This window comes from Pseudophryne corroboree, chromosome 9 (genome assembly GCF_028390025.1).
Source record: "Pseudophryne corroboree isolate aPseCor3 chromosome 9, aPseCor3.hap2, whole genome shotgun sequence".
Classification (NCBI taxonomy): Eukaryota; Metazoa; Chordata; class Amphibia; order Anura; family Myobatrachidae; genus Pseudophryne; species Pseudophryne corroboree.
This window is the reverse complement of record NC_086452.1, coordinates 454,450,332-454,471,192: the sequence shown is the minus strand read 5'-3', so window position 1 is coordinate 454,471,192 and position 20,861 is coordinate 454,450,332. Positions and strand designations below refer to the sequence as shown.

General features: G+C 45.9%; 1 protein-coding gene across 2 annotated transcripts in view; it reads left to right on the top strand.

Annotated features, from left to right (window-relative positions):
• Window positions 1-19,224, top strand: part of CHCHD6 (coiled-coil-helix-coiled-coil-helix domain containing 6) — a 507,702-nt gene extending 488,478 nt beyond the window's left edge. For both annotated transcript variants that reach the window (XM_063941215.1, XM_063941214.1), the window contains one exon: window positions 18,486-19,224. In XM_063941215.1, coding sequence (XP_063797285.1) covers window positions 18,486-18,509 — 24 coding nt within the window. In that variant the 3' untranslated portion in view covers window positions 18,510-19,224. The remainder of the gene's footprint in view (window positions 1-18,485) is intronic.
• Window positions 19,225-20,861: the final 1,637 nt, after the last annotated feature.

The window sequence follows — 20,861 nt, the reverse complement described above, 5'->3', positions numbered from 1 at the left end:
ACATGGATGGAAGGTCGACAGGGTTTCTAGGTCGTCATGTGCTAGGTCGACAGGTCTAAAGGTCGACATGAGGATTTATTTATTTTTGTGTCGTTTTCTTCGTAGAGTGACCGGGATCCCAAATTAGTGCACCGCGTCCCCTCGCATGGCTCGCTTCGCTTGCCATGCTTCGGGCATGGTGCCTTCGCTCCACTACCACTTCGCTCGGCACAGATTACCGTTCCAATCGTAGTCCACGTGGATCGTTAAGTATGAAAAAATTCAAAAAAAGAAAAAAAATGTGAAAAACTCATGTCGACCTTTAGACCTGTCGACCTAGAAATCCTGTCGACCTTCCATCCATGTCGACCTAGTGACTGTCGACCTATAGTGGTCGACCTAAACATTGTCGACCTAGATACTGTCGATCTTCAGACCGGATCCCCTGCAGATATATGGGAATTATGTTCTCCTGTTCCCCTAGTGCAGATATATGGGAATTATGGCCCTCATTCCGAGTTGTTCGCTCGGTAAAAATCTTCGCATCGCAGCGATTTTCCGCTTAATGCGCATGCGCAATGTCCGCACTGCGACTGCGCCAAGTAAATTTGCTATGCACTTAGTAATTTTACTCACGGCTTTTTTATCGTTCTGGCGATCGTAATGTGATTGACAGGAAATGGGTGTTACTGGGCGGAAACAGGCCGTTTTATGGGCGTGTGGGAAAAAACGCTACCGTTTCCAGAAAAAAAGCAGGAGTGGCCGGAGAAACGGAGGAGTGTCTGGGCGAACGCTGGGTGTGTTTGTGACGTCAAACCAGGAACGACAAGCACTGAACTGATCGCAGATGCCGAGTAAGTCTGAAGCTACTCAGAAACTGCTACGAGGTGTGTAATCGCAATATTGCGATTACTTCGTTCGCAATTTTAAGATGCTAAGATTCACTCCCAGTAGGCGGCGGCTTAGCGTGAGCAACTCTGCTAAAATCGCCTTGCGAGCGAACAACTCGGAATGACCTCCTATGTTCTCCTTTCCCCTAGTGTAGATATATTGGGATTTATGTTCTCTTGCCCCCTAGTGTAGATATGTGGGAATTATGTTCTCCTGCCCCCTAGTGTAGATATGTGGGAATTATGTTCTCCTTTCCCCTAGTGTAGATATATGGGAATTATGTTCTCCTGCCCCCTAGTGTAGATATGTGGGAATTATGTTCTCCTGCCCCCTAGTGTAGATATGTGGGAATTATGTTCTCCTTTCCCCTAGTGCAGATATATGGGAATTATGTTCTCCTGCCCCCTAGTGCAGATATGTGGGAATTATGTTCTCCTGCCCCCTAGTGTAGATATGTGGGAATTATGTTCTCCTGCCCCCTAGTGCAGATATATGGGAATTATGTTCTCCTGCCCCCTAGTGCAGATATGTGGGAATTATGTTCTCCTGCCCCCTAGTGTAGATATGTGGGAATTATGTTCTCCTGCCCCCTAGTGCAGATATATGGGAATTATGTTCTCCTGCCCCCTAGTGCAGATATGTGGGAATTATGTTCTCCTGCCCCCTAGTGCAGATATGTGGGAATTATGTTCTCCTGCCCCCTAGTGCAGATATGTGGGAATTACGTTCTCCTGCCCCCTAGTGCAGATATGTGGGAATTACGTTCTCCTGCCCCCTAGTGCAGATATATGGGAATTATGTTCTCCTGCCCCCTAGTGTAGATATATGGGAATTACGTTCTCCTGCCCCCTAGTGTAGATATGTGGGAATTATGTTCCCCTGCCCCCTAGTGCAGATATGTGGGAATTATGTTCCCCTGCCCCCTAGTGCAGATATGTGGGAATTACGTTCTCCTGCCCCCTAGTGTAGATATGTGGGAATTATGTTCCCCTGCCCCCTAGTGCAGATATGTGGGAATTACGTTCTCCTGCCCCCTAGTGTAGATATGTGGGAATTATGTTCTGCTGCCCCCTAGTGCAGATATGTGGGAATTATGTGCTCCTGCCCCTAGTGCAGATATGTGGGAATTATGTTCCCCTGCCCACTAGTGCAGATATATGGGAATTATGTTCTTCTGCCCCCTAGTGTAGATATGTGGGAATTATGTGCTCCTGCCCCCTAGTGTAGATATGTGGGAATTACGTTCTCCTGCCCCCTAGTGCAGATATGTGGGAATTACATTCTCCTGCCCCCTAGTGCAGATATATGGGAATTATGTTCTCCTGCCCCCTAGTGCAGATATATGGGAATTATGTTCTCCTGCCCCCTAGTGCAGATATATGGGAATTATGTTCTCCTGCCCCCTAGTGTAGATATGTGGGAATTATGTTCTCCTGCCCTAGTGTAGTTATGTGGGAATTATGTTCTCCTGCTCCCTAGTGCAGATATATGGGAATTATGTTCTCCTGCCCCCTAGTGCAGATATATGGGAATTACGTTCTCCTGCCCCCTAGTGCAGATATATGGGAATTATGTTCTCCTGCCCCCTAGTGTAGATATGTGGGAATTATGTTCTGCTGCCCCCTAGTGCAGATATGTGGGAATTATGTTCTCCTTTCCCCTAGTGTAGATATATGGGAATTATGTTCTCCTGCCCCCTAGTGTAGATATGTGGGAATTATGTTCTCCTGCCCCCTAGTGTAGATATGTGGGAATTATGTTCTCCTTTCCCCTAGTGCAGATATATGGGAATTATGTTCTCCTGCCCCCTAGTGCAGATATGTGGGAATTATGTTCTCCTGCCCCCTAGTGTAGATATGTGGGAATTATGTTCTCCTGCCCCCTAGTGCAGATATATGGGAATTATGTTCTCCTGCCCCCTAGTGCAGATATGTGGGAATTATGTTCTCCTGCCCCCTAGTGCAGATATATGGGAATTATGTTCTCCTGCCCCCTAGTGCAGATATGTGGGAATTACGTTCTCCTGCCCCCTAGTGCAGATATGTGGGAATTACGTTCTCCTGCCCCCTAGTGCAGATATATGGGAATTATGTTCTCCTGCCCTCTAGTGTAGATATATGGGAATTATGTTCTCCTGCCCCCTAGTGCTGATATGTGGGAATTACGTTCTCCTGCCCCCTAGTGTAGATATGTGGGAATTATGTTCCCCTGCCCCCTAGTGCAGATATGTGGGAATTATGTTCCCCTGCCCCCTAGTGCAGATATGTGGGAATTACGTTCTCCTGCCCCCTAGTGTAGATATGTGGGAATTATGTTCCCCTGCCCCCTAGTGCAGATATGTGGGAATTACGTTCTCCTGCCCCCTAGTGTAGATATGTGGGAATTATGTTCTGCTGCCCCCTAGTGCAGATATGTGGGAATTATGTGCTCCTGCCCCTAGTGCAGATATGTGGGAATTATGTTCCCCTGCCCACTAGTGCAGATATATGGGAATTATGTTCTTCTGCCCCCTAGTGTAGATATGTGGGAATTATGTGCTCCTGCCCCCTAGTGTAGATATGTGGGAATTACGTTCTCCTGCCCCCTAGTGCAGATATGTGGGAATTACATTCTCCTGCCCCCTAGTGCAGATATATGGGAATTATGTTCTCCTGCCCCCTAGTGCAGATATATGGGAATTATGTTCTCCTGCCCCCTAGTGCAGATATATGGGAATTATGTTCTCCTGCCCCCTAGTGTAGATATATGGGAATTATGTTCTCCTGCCCTAGTGTAGTTATGTGGGAATTATGTTCTCCTGCCCCCTAGTGCAGATATATGGGAATTATGTTCTCCTGCCCCCTAGTGCAGATATATGGGAATTACGTTCTCCTGCCCCCTAGTGCAGATATATGGGAATTATGTTCTCCTGCCCCCTAGTGTAGATATGTGGGAATTATGTTCTGCTGCCCCCTAGTGCAGATATGTGGGAATTATGTGCTCCTGCCCCTAGTGCAGATATGTGGGAATTATGTTCCCCTGCCCACTAGTGCAGATATATGGGAATTATGTTCTTCTGCCCCCTAGTGTAGATATGTGGGAATTATGTGCTCCTGCCCCCTAGTGTAGATATGTGGGAATTACGTTCTCCTGCCCCCTAGTGCAGATATGTGGGAATTACATTCTCCTGCCCCCTAGTGCAGATATGTGGGAATTACATTCTCCTGCCCCCTAGTGCAGATATATGGGAATTATGTTCTCCTGCCCCCTAGTGCAGATATATGGGAATTATGTTCTCCTGCCCCCTAGTGTAGATATATGGGAATTATGTTCTCCTGCCCCCTAGTGTAGATATGTGGGAATTATGTTCTCCTGCCCTAGTGTAGTTATGTGGGAATTATGTTCTCCTGCCCCCTAGTGCAGATATATGGGAATTACGTTCTCCTGCCCCCTAGTGCAGATATATGGGAATTATGTTCTCCTGCCCCCTAGTGTAGCCTGGTTTTCACTCTCCCACCGTTCAGTAGCGCAGCCTCCCCTACTTCACTCACCAATGCAGTTTTTGTACAGATGAGCTGATCCATTACTCTTTGGCCATGAAAAGGGAATTGGGTGAAATCAGAATGTACCATAAGTCTTCACCCCAATCTCAGCCCATATGTATTACTGCTCTCACCAGCATCTGATCACTGGTATGAGCTAGAGCAGTGGTTCTCAAACTGTTTGCCTAGGCACCCCCGGGGGTGCTTGCAGAGGTGCTGGGTCGGTGGTCCAGGACCTATTCAAATTATTTATGGTCAATGTAATAGGCAAAACCAGTGCTGGTGAATGCCAATCATAAACTATGTGGACAAACAGAAGTGAATCCTGTCCCTCACCACACAGCTGACCCTAAAGGCCCATACACACTTGACGATAAAATGAGTGACGTTGTTCATTTCAGCCCTCATCAACGCCGTCGCTCATTATATCGTCAAGTGTGTATGCATCCGACGACCACCGATGCGCGGCCCCGCGGGACGTTAACTACCCTCGCTTATCTGTGGAGCATGTATGCTCAATTTCCACTATGGTCGTTACCGACCAGAGTCGTCGTTGAATGTGTATGGTGTGAACGACCAAGCCACTGTTCACCAGCCCTGTTCCCAGCTCATTATTTTAATAAACTGTTCAGCTTGGATGCTTCAACGATGAATGGTCTTTGGTCGTTGGTAGTGTGTATGCTCATGTCGTTTGCTCAGCTGTTCAAGGGAAGTTCAAGGAAAGTCGTTAACGACGTGTGCATCGTCAAGTGTGTATGGGCCTTAAGGGTGACATATAAACACTATTTGCTTAATTCAATATTTCTTTCTAATTTTCTCAATAAGAAACTTTTGGTCTAGGGGTAGTGCGAAAAAAATTCTGATATTCTAGGGTGCGGTGATTCAGAAAAGTTTGGGAACCACTGACCTAGAGCTTCCACACAATGTACTTTCCTACCCGGCTGGACGATTAATATACCGGACGGAATCTCTGCAGTAGCAATGTAAGGCCGGGCATAGTTTCCACCATAGCTGGCATTACAAGTGCATTGTGTGCCGCCTTTGTGCGCTTGGCGAGGCACAGCTATCAGCCATAAACGGCTACCTGCGGGTAATAACGCTGGAACAAATAACATTTCATAAGGGCATTTAATGGGGAAGAAAGAACCCATGGTGATTTATACTGATCCCGTCATGGTTTAGGGGTACAATAGGGACAAACATGCAGAATGATTGGAGCATCTTGTCACGCCGGAATAGATGCTCCAATACACACAGACAAAATAAAGCGAGACATCCAGATTGGAGATGTTTTCCAAAAGAGTATGCATGGATAAAGTGATGCTTGTTAATGTTTCCCGTGTCTCATTCCCCGATCACAATCAAACATGGTGTGTGTGTATGTGCGCGCCTGGGTCCCTTTTTGTTTTTTTCTTGACAAAGGAACAATCAGTAATTTGTGTGACATGTAGGGAGGATGGATTTCCCTCTGCCTTTCTGAGACGTCCTGCTGGTACTGGGAGGTCAGGGGTTCTGGGGTAGTTTGCGGAGCTGAAACATTCTATAGAAACCCTGCGGCAGGGAACAGCACTTCCCTTTGGTAACAGCGAGCGCAGTATATCATTAGCCCACAATGTCACTTCCCCCCCCCCCCCCCCCCCGGGGTCATTTCGGCTATTGTATGCCTGACGGGTTTCAATTGTACATGCTGCATTTTTTTCTCCTTGTTTTGTTTTTTAATGGTCCGTGTTTGCTGCAGATACTGCTCATTTCCATGTTGTGTTTCCAATATGGGCGTTGTGCTAGACTGGATTGTAAGCCCTTCTCTGCCTTTTTTATGTGATCCCATGAACACTGTTCACGTACAGTGCAGCACAATCGAATTGCGCTACGTCAGTAAAAGTGAACCGCCTTCTATTCAGCTGCCTGGAGTAGTTACTATACAGGGAAGTCCTACTACAGTATAACGGTCTATGGATGGTTCTACAGTCTTGTATTGTGTAAACACTTATAAGCGGAAGCCCTTGTATAGTATATAACATTTACATCTGAGCACTTCCTGTACCAGGCTTTGTGCATGAACCCCTTATTCTATAGGTGACACCAGTAACTATTGTTGGAGCCATTAAATAATTGGAAGTAAGAAGCACATATGCATGGAATTATCCCAGGACAGAACAGTGTCCCTGGGTTTTACCCCACAAACATTAAATTGGAAGTATGTTGGGGCAGTACGGATGGTGTAATGGTTAGCATCACTGCCTCACAGCACTGAGGTCATGGGTTCGATCCCCACCATGGCCCTAACTGTGTGGAGTTTGTATATTTTCCCCGTACTTGCGTGGGTCTCCTCCGGGTTCTCCGGTTTCCTCCTACAATCCAAAAATATACTGGTAGGTTAATTGGCTCCCAACAAAATGAACCCTAGTGTGAATGTGTCTGTGTGTACATGTGGTAGGGAATATAGATTGTAAGCTCCACTGGGGCAGGGACTGATGTGAATGGGCAAATATTCTCTCTGTAGAGCTTCGGAATATGTATGCGCTATATAAATAACTGGTAATAAATAATGATAATAATGTCGCCCCGAACTACGTGCACAGATGCATATATACTCCCATATACAGTGTTCTACACATCTTTCAATACTTGAACTCCTATCTGTTCACTTGGTTTGCTACTTATCTCCATTGCATCCTTGTACCTACTCTATGAGGCGGGTGCTAATGGCACACCTGGGAACAGTTCTGCATAGTCCGCAGTACTTGGACACGCCCTTAGTGACCTCCGCCTGCACGGACGCGCTCCGTTACTGCCCAGTAACACCTCTGCAGTAGCTGCGATTGAATGGGGATAGAACTCTGCATTGTCCGTACTCAAACGTACCCAGTTCCGGAAACGTGCGCAGTGGGAAATTACATCGCTGACGTACATTCAACTTCTGCATCCACCCCGATGTGCTTGTTAAAACAGTTCCCATAGGCGATATTCAGAGTGTTCTATGCGGCACCATGGGTCGTTAGTCCAAGGCTAGATCAAGGCAACCAGATGGGGCGTCCGCAAGACCTCTCACAATACCCTTTATCAGGCATCGGCCTTCTAATGGTGGCAGCACACGTTCCAACATCGCTGGCAGCATTGGACCCTTAGCCAAAGTTAGTACACTGCCCAATACTGAAGCAGATGACTCAGAATGGTCAGGGACCTGGTATTGTAGGGATTGCGGTTAGGAAGTGGCTTGGTCTCAGCTGAGCGTAGTCGCAGCTACACAGAGCAGTGCCGCCTTTTACTGCTGCCCAGCATAGGAGTCCGTTAACCGTTCGTGATGTGGGTTGATGAATTTTGGACTTTAATCACCATTGATCAGTCACTGCTCTGTGTGTGGTCTGGAACCTGACTTCTCTCATCCCTGGTGAAGGATGATCATGTGCTGCAGCACTGCTGTCAGTCTCACAGACCCGAGCATTACAGTCTGGTTGTCCAGCATGGCTCACTCATCCGGCTGTGCAGCCTTAATGCATTGCTCCGCATGTGGGCGGCGTAATGATATCCTCCATTATTTTCTTGGCCCCCCCAGCTCTGTAACTGGGGATATGTTCCCACATCCCCTCTAATCTACCGTTCTTGTTCCTCCACATTGGCCACCAATGGACTGAAACACTCAACGTTCCTCACAGGTGCAGTTCCTACTGCATAACACGCAAGAAACTCTTCTTGACCCATCCCATCTGGCTACCAACCTATGGGGGTCATTCTGAGTTGATCACTCGCTGACATTTTTCGCAGCGCAGCGAACAGGTTACTACTGCGCATGCGTATGCACCCCATTGCGCAGGCGCGTCGTACGGGTACAAAGCGGATCGTTGCTGGGCGATGGACTTAATGAAGAATCCTTTTACACAGCCGATCGCAAGGAGATTGACAGGAAGAAGGCGTTTGTGGGTGGCAACTGGCCGTTTCTGGGTGTGTTTGGAAAAACGCAGGCGTGTCCAGTTGTTTGCAGGGCGGGTGTCTACGTCAATTCCGGGACCAAAAAGACTGAAGTGATTGCAAGGGCTGAGTAAGTCCAGAGCTACTCAGAAACTGCAAAAAACTTTTTCGTCCCGCTCGGCTGCACAAGCATTCGCACACTTGCAAAGCGATAAAACACTCCCTTGTGGGCGGTGACTATGCGTTTGCACGGCTGCAAAAAGTAGCTAGCGAGCGATCTACTCGGAATGACCCCTATATCTTAGCTGCAGTTTGCCCCGAAATGATTGGGCATGTTGCATGCTCATTTTCTCTTCTCCAACCTCCTACAGGACTGGCGTTTTACACGTTCTGCTGAAATTGCAATCAGTGACCGTGTAGCAGCCAAAACAAAAGTGGAATATTCCCGCTACACTGATCATTGGGGGTAATTCAGACCTGTTCGCTCGCTAGGTTTTTTTTTTGCAGTCCTGCGTTCGCATAGTCGCCGCCCATAAGGGTGTGTATTTTAGCTTTGCAAGTGTGTGAACGCATGTGTAGTAGAGCTGTACAAACAGATTTTGTGCAGTCTCTGAGTAGCCCAGGACTTACTCAGCCGCTGCGATCACATCAGCCTGTCCGGGACCGGAATTGAAGTCAGACACCCGCCCTGCAAACGCTTGGGCACAACTGCATTTTTCCAACCACTCCCTGAAAACGGTCAGTTGCCACCCACAAATGCCCTCTTCCTGTCAATCTCCTTGCGACCACCCGGGCGAATGGATTCTTCGCACAAACCCAACGCTGAGCGGCGATCCGCTTTGTACCTGTGCGACGTGCCTGCGCATTGCAGTGCATACCCATGCGCATTGCGGTGTATATGCATGCGCAGTTTAGACCTGATCGCCCGCTGTACGAAAACGTAGCCTAGCGATCAGGTCTGAATTACCCCCATTGTGCTGACTCTAAAATTATTAATTTTTAACTTAGATTTTAACTGTTTGACGTCTGATGCCGGCCACACCTGCTGCATGATAAACTGGCTATTTAGCCGCAGCAGATGATTCTCATGGCCAATAATAATCCAGATATAAATTTACAGCACCATTGTTGGACCTGTTGGTAAGAGATGATGAGTAAGAGTGCCCAATAGCTGCACCTGCTCAGATTTGGCCACTTTAGGTTTTCATGGGGTCCAGTCCAGTCCCATCTCTGACCATTTTATCCATCTCATTCTGTTCTCTACCACCTTGTATTATGTATTGTTATTATTTATAGGTATCCGAATGATAGGTCGACCCCAAATGATCGACGTGCATTAGGTCGACAGGTACAAAAGATCGACAAGTAAAGGTAGACCGTTCAAAAGGTTGACAGTGGTCAGCGCAAGTTTTTGTTTTGTTTTCTCTAACGTCCTAGAGGATGCTGGGACTCCGTAAGGACCATGGGGATAGACGGGCTCCGCAGGAGACATGGGCACTTTAAGAAAGACTTTGACTCTGGGTGTGCACTGGCTCCTCCCTCTGTGCCCCTCCTCCAGACCTCAGTTTGATACTGTGCCCAGAGGAGCTGGGTGCATTTCAGGAGCTCTCCTGAGTTTCCTGTAAGAAAGCATTTTTGTTAGGTTTTTTATTTTCAGGGAGCCTGCTGGCAACAGACTCCCTGCATCGAGGGACTGAGGAGAGAGAAACAGACCCACTTCTCTGAGTTTCAGGGCTCTGTTTCTTAGGCTACTGGACACCATTAGCTCCGCCGTCCTCCTCACAGAGCTGGAAGATAGAAGCCGGGTGAGTATGAGAGGAAAAGATCTTCAGAGGCGGCAGAAGACTTCATTGATCTTCACTGAGGTAACGCACAGCACTGCAGCTGTGCGCCATTGCTCCCATACACCTCACAGTCACGGCAGTCACTGTAAGGGTGCAGGGCGCAGGGGGGGCGCCCTGGGCAGCAATATAAACCTCTTAGAGAGCATATATACAGCTGGACACTGTATATATGCATGAGCCCCCGCCAATTTTACACTTTTAGCGGGACTGAAGCCCGCCGCCGAGGGGGCGGGGCTTCTCCCTCAGCACTCACCAGCGCCATTTTTTTCTCCACAGTACCGCTGAGAGGAAGCTCCCCGGACTCTCCCCTGCTTATACCACGGTAGCAGAGAGGGTTTTTAAAGAAGAGGGGGGGGGGGCACATAATTCGGCGCAGATAATAATAACAGCGCTACGGGGTAAACATTAAATTGCTGTGTTTTTCTTGGGTCATATTGCGCTGGGGTGTGTGCTGGCATACTCTCTCTCTGTCTCTCCAAAGGGCCTTGTGGGGGAACTGTCTTCAGAAGAGCATTCCCTGAGTGTGTGGTGTGTCGGTACGTGTGTGTCGACATGTCTGAGGTAAGAGGCTCTCCTAAGGAGGAGATGGAGCAAATGTGTGTGTGTGTGGTGTCTCCGTCAACAACGCCGACGCCTGATTGGATATGTGAAATTAAGTGCTAAGATGAATTTATTACATAAAAGATTAGAGAACAGACAGGGAATCTACCCATGTCTGTCCCTATGTCACAGAGACCTTCAGGGTCTCACAACGCTCACTATCCAAAATAATAGACACTGATATCGACACGGAGTCTAACTCCAGTGTCGACTACGATAATGCAAAGTACAGCCAAAACTGGCAGAAAAGTATTCAATATATGATTATTGTAATAAAAGATGTTTTGCATATCACTGATGACTCATCTGTCCCTGACACAAGGGTACACATGTTTAAGGGGAAGAAAGCTGAGGTAAATTTCCCTCCTCTCATGAGGAAAAAGAGCGGGAATCTCCAGACAAGAAGCTGCAGCTTCCCAAAAAGAATTCTCAGGGAGTATCCTTTCCCTAATGGGGCCAGGATACGATGGGAATCTTCCCCTAGGGTGTACAAGGCATTGACACGTTTACCCAAAAAAGGGTAGCGCTGACTTTACAGCTATCCTCAGGGATCCTGCAGATAGCATGCAGTAAAAGAACTTTGAAGTCCATTTACACACATTCTGGTACACTACTCAGACCGGCGATTGTGTCGGCATGGGTTTATAGCGCTGTAGCAGCGTAGACAGATACCTTATCAGCGGAGATTGAAACCCTAGATAAGGATACCATGTTATTGTCCCTAGTATATATATATATATATATTTATTTATATGTAAAAGATGTTGTCTTATATATGTATATATATATATATATATATATATATAAAAGACATGCCCAAAGAGACGTTAGTCTACTGTGTTTTACAGTCAACGCTATGTCGATTTCTGCTAGACGTGTCCTGTGGAACATGCAATGGACAGGTGATGCCGACTAAAAGAGGTATATGGAGTTGTTGCCTTACAAGGGTGAGGAAGTGTTCGGAGAGGGCCTCTCGGATCTTGTCTCCACGGCTACGGCAGGTAAATCAATTTTTTTACCATATATTCCCTCACAATCTAAGAAAGCGCCTCATTATCGAATGCAGTCCTTTCGTTCCAATAAAAGCAAGAGAGCACGTGGATCATCCTTTCTTGCCAGAGGTAAGGGCAGAGGGAAAAAGCTGCACAACACAGCTAGTTCCCAGGAACAGAAGTCCTCCCCGGCCTCTGCTAAATCCACCGCATGACGCTGGGGCTCCCCTGAGGGAGTCAGCTCCTGTGGGGGCACATTTTCGACTGTTCAGCCACGTCTGGGTCCACTCACAGGTGGATCCATGGGCAATAGAAATTGTTTCCCAGGGTTACAAGCTGGAATGCAAAGAAGTGCCTCCTCGCCGGTTTTTCAAATCGGCCCTACCGAAACAACCCCTGGAAAGGGAGATAGTGTTACATGCGATTCACAAATTGTGTATGCAACAAGTGGTGGTAGAGGTTCCCCTGCTTCAAAGAGGGCAGGGGTACTACTCAACTCTGTTTGTGGTTCCGAAACCGGACGGTTCGGTCAGACCCATTTTAAATTTAAAATCCCTGAACCTTTACTTAAAACGGTTCAAGTTCAAGATGGAATCACTCAGGGCGGTCATCGCCAGCCTAGAAGGGGGAGATTTTTTGGTATCTCTGGACATAAAGGATGCATACCTGCATGTCCCCATATATCCTCCTCATCAGGCGTACCTGAGATTGGCGGTACAGGATTGTCATTACCAATTTCAGACGTTGCCGTTTGGGCTTTCCACGGCCCCCGAGAATTTTCACCAAGGTAATGGCGGAAATGATAGTGCTCCTGCGCAAGCAGGGTGTCACAATTATCCCGTACTTGGACGATCTCCTCATAAAAGCGAGATCACGGGTGAAGTTGCTGAGCAGCGTATCACTTTCACTGAATGTGTTACAGTGACACGGCTGGATTCTCGATATTCCAAAGTCGCAGCTGAATCCTACAACTCGTCTGCCCTTCTTGGGCATGATTCTGGACACAGACCAGAAAATAATTTTTCTTCCGAAGGAAAAAGCGCAGGAACTCATGACTCTAGTCATGAACTTTTTGAAACCAAAACAAGTGTCAGTACATCATTGCACTCAAGTTCTGGGAAAGATGGTGGCAACATACGAAGCCATTCCATACGGCAGATTCCATGCAAGGGCCTTCCAATGGGACCTATTGGCCAAATGGTCCGGGTCGTATCTGCAATTGCATCAGCGGATCACCCTGTCCCCCAGGGCCAGAGTATCTCTCCTGTGGTGGCTAAACAGGGCTCACCTTCTAGAGGGCCGCAGGTTCGGCATTCAGGACTGGATCCTGGTGACCACGGACGCGAGCCTCCGAGGTTGGGGAGCGGTCACACAGGGAAGAAATTTCCAAGGACTTTGGTCAAGTCAAGAGACTTGTCTTCACATCAACATCCTGGAACTAAGGGCCATATACAACGCCCTACGTCAAGTGGAGATCTTACTTCGCAATCGACCAGTTCTGATCCAGTCAGACAACATCACCGCAGTAGCTCATGTAAACCGCCAAGGCGGCACAAGGAGCAGAGTGGCAATGGCGGAAGCCACCAGAGTTCTTCGCTGGGCGGAGAGTCATATAAGCGCTCTGTCAGCAGTGTTCATTCTGGGAGTGGACAACTGGGAAGCAGACTTCCTCAGCAGACACGATCTGCTTCCGGGAGAGTGGGGACTTCGTCAGGAAGTCTTCGCGCAGATTGCAAGTCGGTGGGGACTACCCCAAATAGACATGATGGCATCCCGTCTCAACAAAAAGCTACAAAGGTATTGCGCCAGGTCAAGAGACCCTCAGGCGGTAGCTGTGGACGCCCTAGTGACACCGTGGGTGTTCCAGTCGGTATTTGTGTTTCCTCCTCTTCCTCTCATACCCAAGGTGTTGAGGATAATACGAAAAAGAGGAGTGAGAACAATTCTCATTGTTCCAGATTGGCCACGAAGGACCTGGTATCCGGATCTGCAAGAAATGCTAACAGAAGATCCGTGGCCTCTTCCTCTAAGGCAGGACTTGTTACAACAAGGTCCCTGTCTGTTCCAAAACTTACCGCGGCTGCGTTTGACGGCATGGCGGTTGAACGCCGGATCCTAGCGGAAAAAGGTATTCCGGATGAGGTCACTCCTACGCTACTAAAGGCTAGGAAGGACGTGACATCTAAACATTATCACCGAATATGGAGAAAATATGTTTCTTGGTGTGAGGCCAGGAATGCTCCTACGGAAGAATTCCACCTGGACCGTTTTCTTCACTTCCTACAAACTGGAGTGAATTTGGGCCTAAAATTAGGCTCCATTAAAAGTTCAGATTTCGGCCTTATCCATTTTCTTTCAAAAGGAATTGGCCTCATTACCTGAAGTACAGACTTTTGTGAAGGGAGTACTGCATATTCAGCCTCCTTTTGTACCTCTGGTGGCGCCTTGGGTTCTTAACGTGGTGTTAAGTTTCCTTAAGTCACATTGGTTTGAACCGCTTAAGACAGTGGAGTGGAAATATCTCACCTTGAAGGTGGTCATGTTGTTAGCCTTGGCTTCGGCTAGGCGAGTTTCGGAAATGGCGGCTTTATCACATAAAAGCCCCTATCTGGTTTTCCATATGGATAGAGCGGAATTGCGGACCCGTCCTCAATTCCTGCCTAAGGTGGTCTCATCCTTTCATATGAACCAACCTATTGTCGTGCCTGTGGCTACACGTGACTTGGAGGATTCCGAGTCCCTTGATGTGGTCAGGGCTTTGAAAATTTACGTGGCTAGAACGGCTAGGATCAGAAAAACAGAAGCACTGTTTGTCCTGTATGCAGCCAACAAAGTTGGCGGCCCTGCTTCAAAGCAGACTATTGCTCGCTGGATCTGTAACACGATTCAGCAGGCGCATTCTACGGCAGGATTGCCGTTACCAAAATCGGTTAAGGCCCATTCCACTAGGAAGGTGGTCTCTTCTTGGACGGCTGCCCGAGGGGTCTCGGCACTACAGCTGTGCCGAGCTGCTACTTGGTCGGGGTCAAACACCTTTGCAAAGTTCTATAAGTTTGATACCCTGGCTGAGGAGGACCTCCTGTTTGCTCAATCGGTGCTGCAGAGTCATCCGCACTCTCCCGCCCGTTTGGGAGCTTTGGTATAATCCCCATGGTCCTCCTTACGGAGTCCCAGCATCCTCTAGGACGTTAGAGAAAATAAGATTTTAGACCTACCGGTAAATCTTTTTCTCGTAGTCCGTAGAGGATGCTGGGCACCCGTCCCAAGTGCGGACTACTTCTGCAAGACTTGTATATAGTTATTGCTTACATAAGGGTTATGTTATAGTTTCATCGGTCTTGGACTGATGCTATGTTGTTTTTCATACTGTTAACTGGGTAGTATATCACAAGTTATACGGTGTGATTGGTGTGGCTGGTATGAATCTTGCCCTTGGATTACAAAAATCCTTTCCTCGTACTGTCCGTCTCCTCTGGGCACAGTTTCTCTAACTGAGGTCTGGAGGAGGGGCATAGAGGGAGGAGCCAGTGCACACCCAGAGTCAAAGTCTTTCTTAAAGTGCCCATGTCTCCTGCGGAGCCAGTCTATCCCCATGGTCCTTACGGAGTCCCAGCATCCTCTACGGACTACGAGAAAAAGATTTACCGGTAGGTTTAAAATCTTATTTTTTGTTTCACTTTTTTCAACGTTTTCATACTTTACCATCCACATGGACTACGGTTGTGAATCGTAACCTGGGTCAGGCACCTTGTACCGTGCTAGGGGACGCGATACACTAATAAGGTTTTTAGTAGTGCAAAATAAAAATAAACCCTGTTGACATTTTCTACTGTCTACCTTATACCTGTCGATCTTTTTCAAGTTGACCATTTGGGGTGGACCTATTGACTGTAGATCTTTTTTTAATGTAGATCTGTGGAACCAAACCCTTTTTTTTTTTTTTTTTATAAATTCTAGACCATTGTGACTGTGATAATAAATCTTTACCAATATATTTTCAACAATCCTAATAGAAGAATCCCTAACTATCATGTCTAACCTTTACGGTCTTGTATTCCCCCCTCCCTAGTAACAGATGCCTGATTTGGTCAATCTCCTATACACCTGGGGTGAAGGGAGCGGATTAAAGTGTTGTATTTGTCAAAAACAAGAACGTTCTTTCATCAGACTGCGGATCTTAGACCCCGGAGTCTCTGAGCTGATGCTGTGAGGTTAAAGACGGTCTACTTGAACAGCCGTGATGGGTTAGCCGTGCGCTTGTCATGGATGGGCTGTAAGCCTCAATCTCTGTGCATGCTGGCAGTTGTCTGCACCAGGCAAATGATGCACCGGAGGGGGAAAAGATCACACAGCGAGCGCAAATAGTGATTCACACTGCACTCTGCAGCCACTGATGGCTGGGATGGTACAGCATAGAGGCGTTCGCTCCGGGGTCAAAGGCTTTTCACTGGTTGGCCATGAAGTCCAGCATGGTGCCCTCAACATGTGCTCCAGAGAACTGGCTATTTCCACATACCCTAGACAGAATTGTTTGGTAATAGCAGAGGAATGGTAGACTTTCCTTGTGTCCTGGTCGGAATGAGCCCCACTGATAGTTACAAGGGGTGGGGTGGGTTAAATCAGGAGATGTATTAATATTTGTTTGTAAAATCCAGTTCAATCCTCCTGTTTTGCTTTTGGTAAGTCAGTGACGCTCCGGTGATGCAGAACAGTCACCTGACTCTGGATGAAGCAGCCGTTTACAATATGTGGAATGTTTCTAGAGCGACGCTATTCAATAGTTTGTTCGGAGATATGTGCAAGTCCCCCTAATATTGCATATTCCTCTACGGCTGACAAAACTCATTGGGGGATATTCAATTGTTTGAAAAGTCGGTTGGGTGTCTGTTTTTTTCTATGTAATAGAGAGGAAAAAACAAACACCCAACTGACTTTTCAAACATTTGAATATCCCCCCTTATATATAGTTTTATATTATACATTATTTTATATATGCCGAAGCTGAAAGGAATTAAGCAATTCATTTAGAAAAAATGTCAGATGAAGACATATAATTGTTCCATTTTTAGAACACCGGGCCTGATTCATGTTTGTAAGTAAAGAAAATTATCAAGCGACTGGGCAAAACCATGCTGCACTGCAGGTGGGGCAGATGTAACATGTGCAGAGAGAGTTAGATTTGGGTGGGTTATTTTGTTTCTGTGCAGGGTAAATACTGGCTGCTTTATTTTTACACTGCAATGTAGATTTCAGTTTGAGCACACCCCACCCAAATCTAACTCTCTCTGCACATGTTACATCTGCCCCAGCTGCAGTGCAGCAGGGTTTTGTCCAGTTGCTTGATAATTAGCTTTTTTTCACAAACACGAATCATGGCCAACGTATGTATGCACTGGTCAGAAGCCTGTTCTCCTTCTATAAAAGGATCTAGAATACGCAGTGGCTCCGACACAAGTGGACGGAGAGAAAGTACCAGCCAATCGGCTCCTACCTGCCACATTACAGGCTGTGTTTGAAAAAATGATAGAAGCTGATTGGCTGGTACTTTATCTCTGTCCTCTTTATCTCTCCCCAAGCCTTAGTACATAGGACATGCCTGTTCAAGACATTCGTCTGTACGCAGCGGCCACAGTGCGCGACCCTTCTCCTTGTGGCTGCATCCTGGAAGGATTCGACCGCAAGTTGATTGACAGCGCTGGCATTCGGTGGGCGGCATTTTGGTGCTATAGAGGCGTGGCTAGCCAAATGGGGGCATGTCACATTGTTTTTTTGGGGTGGCTGCGTGACGTTACACGCAGCCGCTCCGATAAAAAAAATGGCACTGGCAGGGGTCAACCTCAAATCGATGCATCCGCAATGTAATTGCGGACGCATCTCGAGGTGGCGCCACACACATGCTGGTCGGCCCCCAGCATATGAGAACATGGACGCAGATCTTGCTGCGGGAAGCAAGATCTGCATCTGTCTCTGAATCACCCCCTATGTTGTGTACAATAAATCATTTTAAAGTATAATGTCCATTTACTTACTATAATATAACACATTGCTTTGCATGAACAATTGTTCTTTTAATGAGTCACAAGACTGTATTAGACGTACTGCACACAATAAGTGCTCTTACCCATGAAAACACTTTTGTTTGGTACTTTGTATGGAAAAATCAGTGTATATTATATATTGCATATGTGAAAAGCCTTTTTTTTTCCTTCAAAAGCATCCACAATGGCCCGTTAACCCTTCTGTTGCCCCAGGAGCCGTGCAATTAAATGGTTAACATTAGCTGCATCTGTATCTGTAAAATAAAACCAAAATCTATCCTTATTATACGCAGAGCGCATCGGGGTTAAATGCCTCTCGAGCAATAAACACTCGTGTACATACTGTATATTGTATTGGGTTTTCATTTCATCTGCTTAGAAACCGATATTTATTTTTGACTCTCTGCTGTGTTTTGTCCATCTGAGGAAACTTAGGCGAAAGCGATACTGCGAGATAGTGACAGAGATCTGCACAGGCTGGTTGTCATGGTAAATCTAGAAACACGCTCTTGTCAAGGTTTAAGAATGCCATTGAGTGCTGTAACGTTGAATATCAACAGGCTTTGTGTGCCCACCACTGCTGATTATATGTGCCGGCAACGGAGTCAAGCCTCTAAATGACCAATTTCCTGACAGTAATTACCCTCTTGTTAAAGCGGAAACGCTACAAGCCGAAAGACTAAACCCTCCTGGGCCTCTTGTCTTTTACAGAACCTACTCTTCCGTCACGGCTAACACGTCCATCGCAGGAAAAGAAGAAGATCGTACGGAAAATGGACGACAGAGGAATTTACAAGTTGGGAAAGTTTTGAATAATAGTAAAGATGGAAAGTTACGATATATATCCTCTGTCCAAAATGTAAGGTTTGCCAGATGCATACACGGGGTGAAGGCGGCCATTTTGCCTGTTGAGCCATCCTAATAATTCACTGATAGGCTGCATTCTCATAAAATGGCCGCCTTTAGTCTGAGTAGGTGAGACTTAAACATGCCTCTATGCTTCTCATCATAACTCCTGTTATTAAGTCTACATACAATTTAGTCTCTGTCTATATGTGATGCATTCCAAACAATAAAAGAAAAAGAGGGATTGGAAAACCTTAACTTTGTCTCCTCAGGATCAACACGTTGTCGCTCACATTTTCAGCCAATCACAGAGATGTTTAATAAACATCTCTGTGATTGGCTGAAAATGTGAGTGACAATGTGTCACATTGTTTATTAGCCATTCCCGTAGTTTACTCTTCAGAATAAACCTTGTTCTAGTGATGAATCCTCAATATAAACTAATTATGAACAGAAGATGAAATTGTATTCAGTAATTGTAGTTATTTCTTTTATATTTTCTGCGTATGTATAGTGATAACATTGAAGGGCACTCATGGTGTAATACTTTCACTCCAAATATATATTGTTAATAAACCTATATCTGCATATGGACCCAAACTTGTTTGAAGGCCTAACACGGTATCCAAAACAGATGTTTTTCTGCATTATTATGTATCTCTAGGACACACCCACATACCAGAAAGCGGACAATGTCGGATAGGGATACTAGTATTGTGTTTTAGAAAAGATTTTTATTAAACATAACATCTATAGATTCCATCTTACAACTCAAAAACCGCAACAGTTAGATTATCTGATAAAAGTGTAGTCCTAGGTAGATAAAATATCCAGCAGACTATTTACACCTCATGTTCCTGCAGACCAGTATCCAGATGGTAAAGGCTCAGCCAACGCGTTTCGTCTCATGAACTTCTTCAGGGATGTGATCCTACTGTCCTCAGTTTCAGTTTATACAGTATCTACAGGGTGATCCTACAGGAAATGGGAAAACTGAATACTCCAGTAAGGTATGGGTGTGGTGGGCTATCTTTTAGAGTATGTACCGAACATGGGCGCCATCTTGAATCTAAGTCAGTTTTCCCATTTTCTGCACAGTTTTTGAAACAAAAGGGTGTACTGCGACTTTTGAATCGCCCTATAGTTTTCAATAAACATTATGCTGTGAGAAAACTGCTCTGTTTTCTCATTGGTCAGTGTTTATTATTTGTCACAGGCCAAATATTTGAAAGGGACCACTTGCATTAATGCAAGGTTTCCTAGTATGTGTCATTAGTTACTATACATATTGTTTCTGTAAAACACAACTTTTTTTAGTTTAAAAAAAAAAAAAAAATGAACGTTTCTAGTAAATATTCTTTTTTTTAAATGTATTCATTTTTTTTGAGGTGCTCGTGTTCTGGATATACTGTAGCAGGACAAGCTCTGTGCTGATCACTAACAATTGCAACTCTTATAGTCGGCCAGTCTATCATAGGGGTATATTCAATTGAAGTCGAATTACGGCTTGAATTTGTCAGTTTTTGGATTCGTCACTATTCGACAGACGAAACCCTCTACCCAGGACACTGAATTCGACATATTCAATTAAAAACGGATTCGACACGGCCTCTGTCAAAAAACGGACCAATCGTCGAATAGTGGGCGGCCTGGATTCGACTTCCCGCCATTTGAAAACATAAAAAAAATATGTATGTTGGAAAACGCAGGGATTGTCCTAAAAACTGATTCCACAAGAGAGCTGACTGTAATGGCTGCTCGTCTCCCTGAAGTCTCAAAAAGGGGAGTGAGGAGAGAGGAGTGGCTTTGGACAAGTGTATCCTGGGTAAACTGTGGAATCATGGGTACATTTCCCTCAGCCGAGTACAGGAAAAAATATTCTTTTAAAATATCGATTATATAATACTGTGGGTCATAAATAGAAAAACAAAGTAGATAATCACCTCAAATATAAATAGATATGCTATTAGAAATCAAAAAAGCACCCAAAAAAAATGTATTTAAGATTTCTTATCAGCTCACGCCAGAAAAAGGAGGCGCAATGAAATTGACGAAATGACTGTCGAAAAGAACTGATGTGGAATTGATTATATACTTTTGTCGAAATGCCGCATTTTTAACATTACAGACATGAAAGTGTTGAATAGTAAAAAGTCGAAACTGAAACTACAGGTTTTTTGGCGAGAAGTCCCGTATTGAATTGTCGAATCCGATTCGACATGGTCTTTTGGTCGAAAAAAG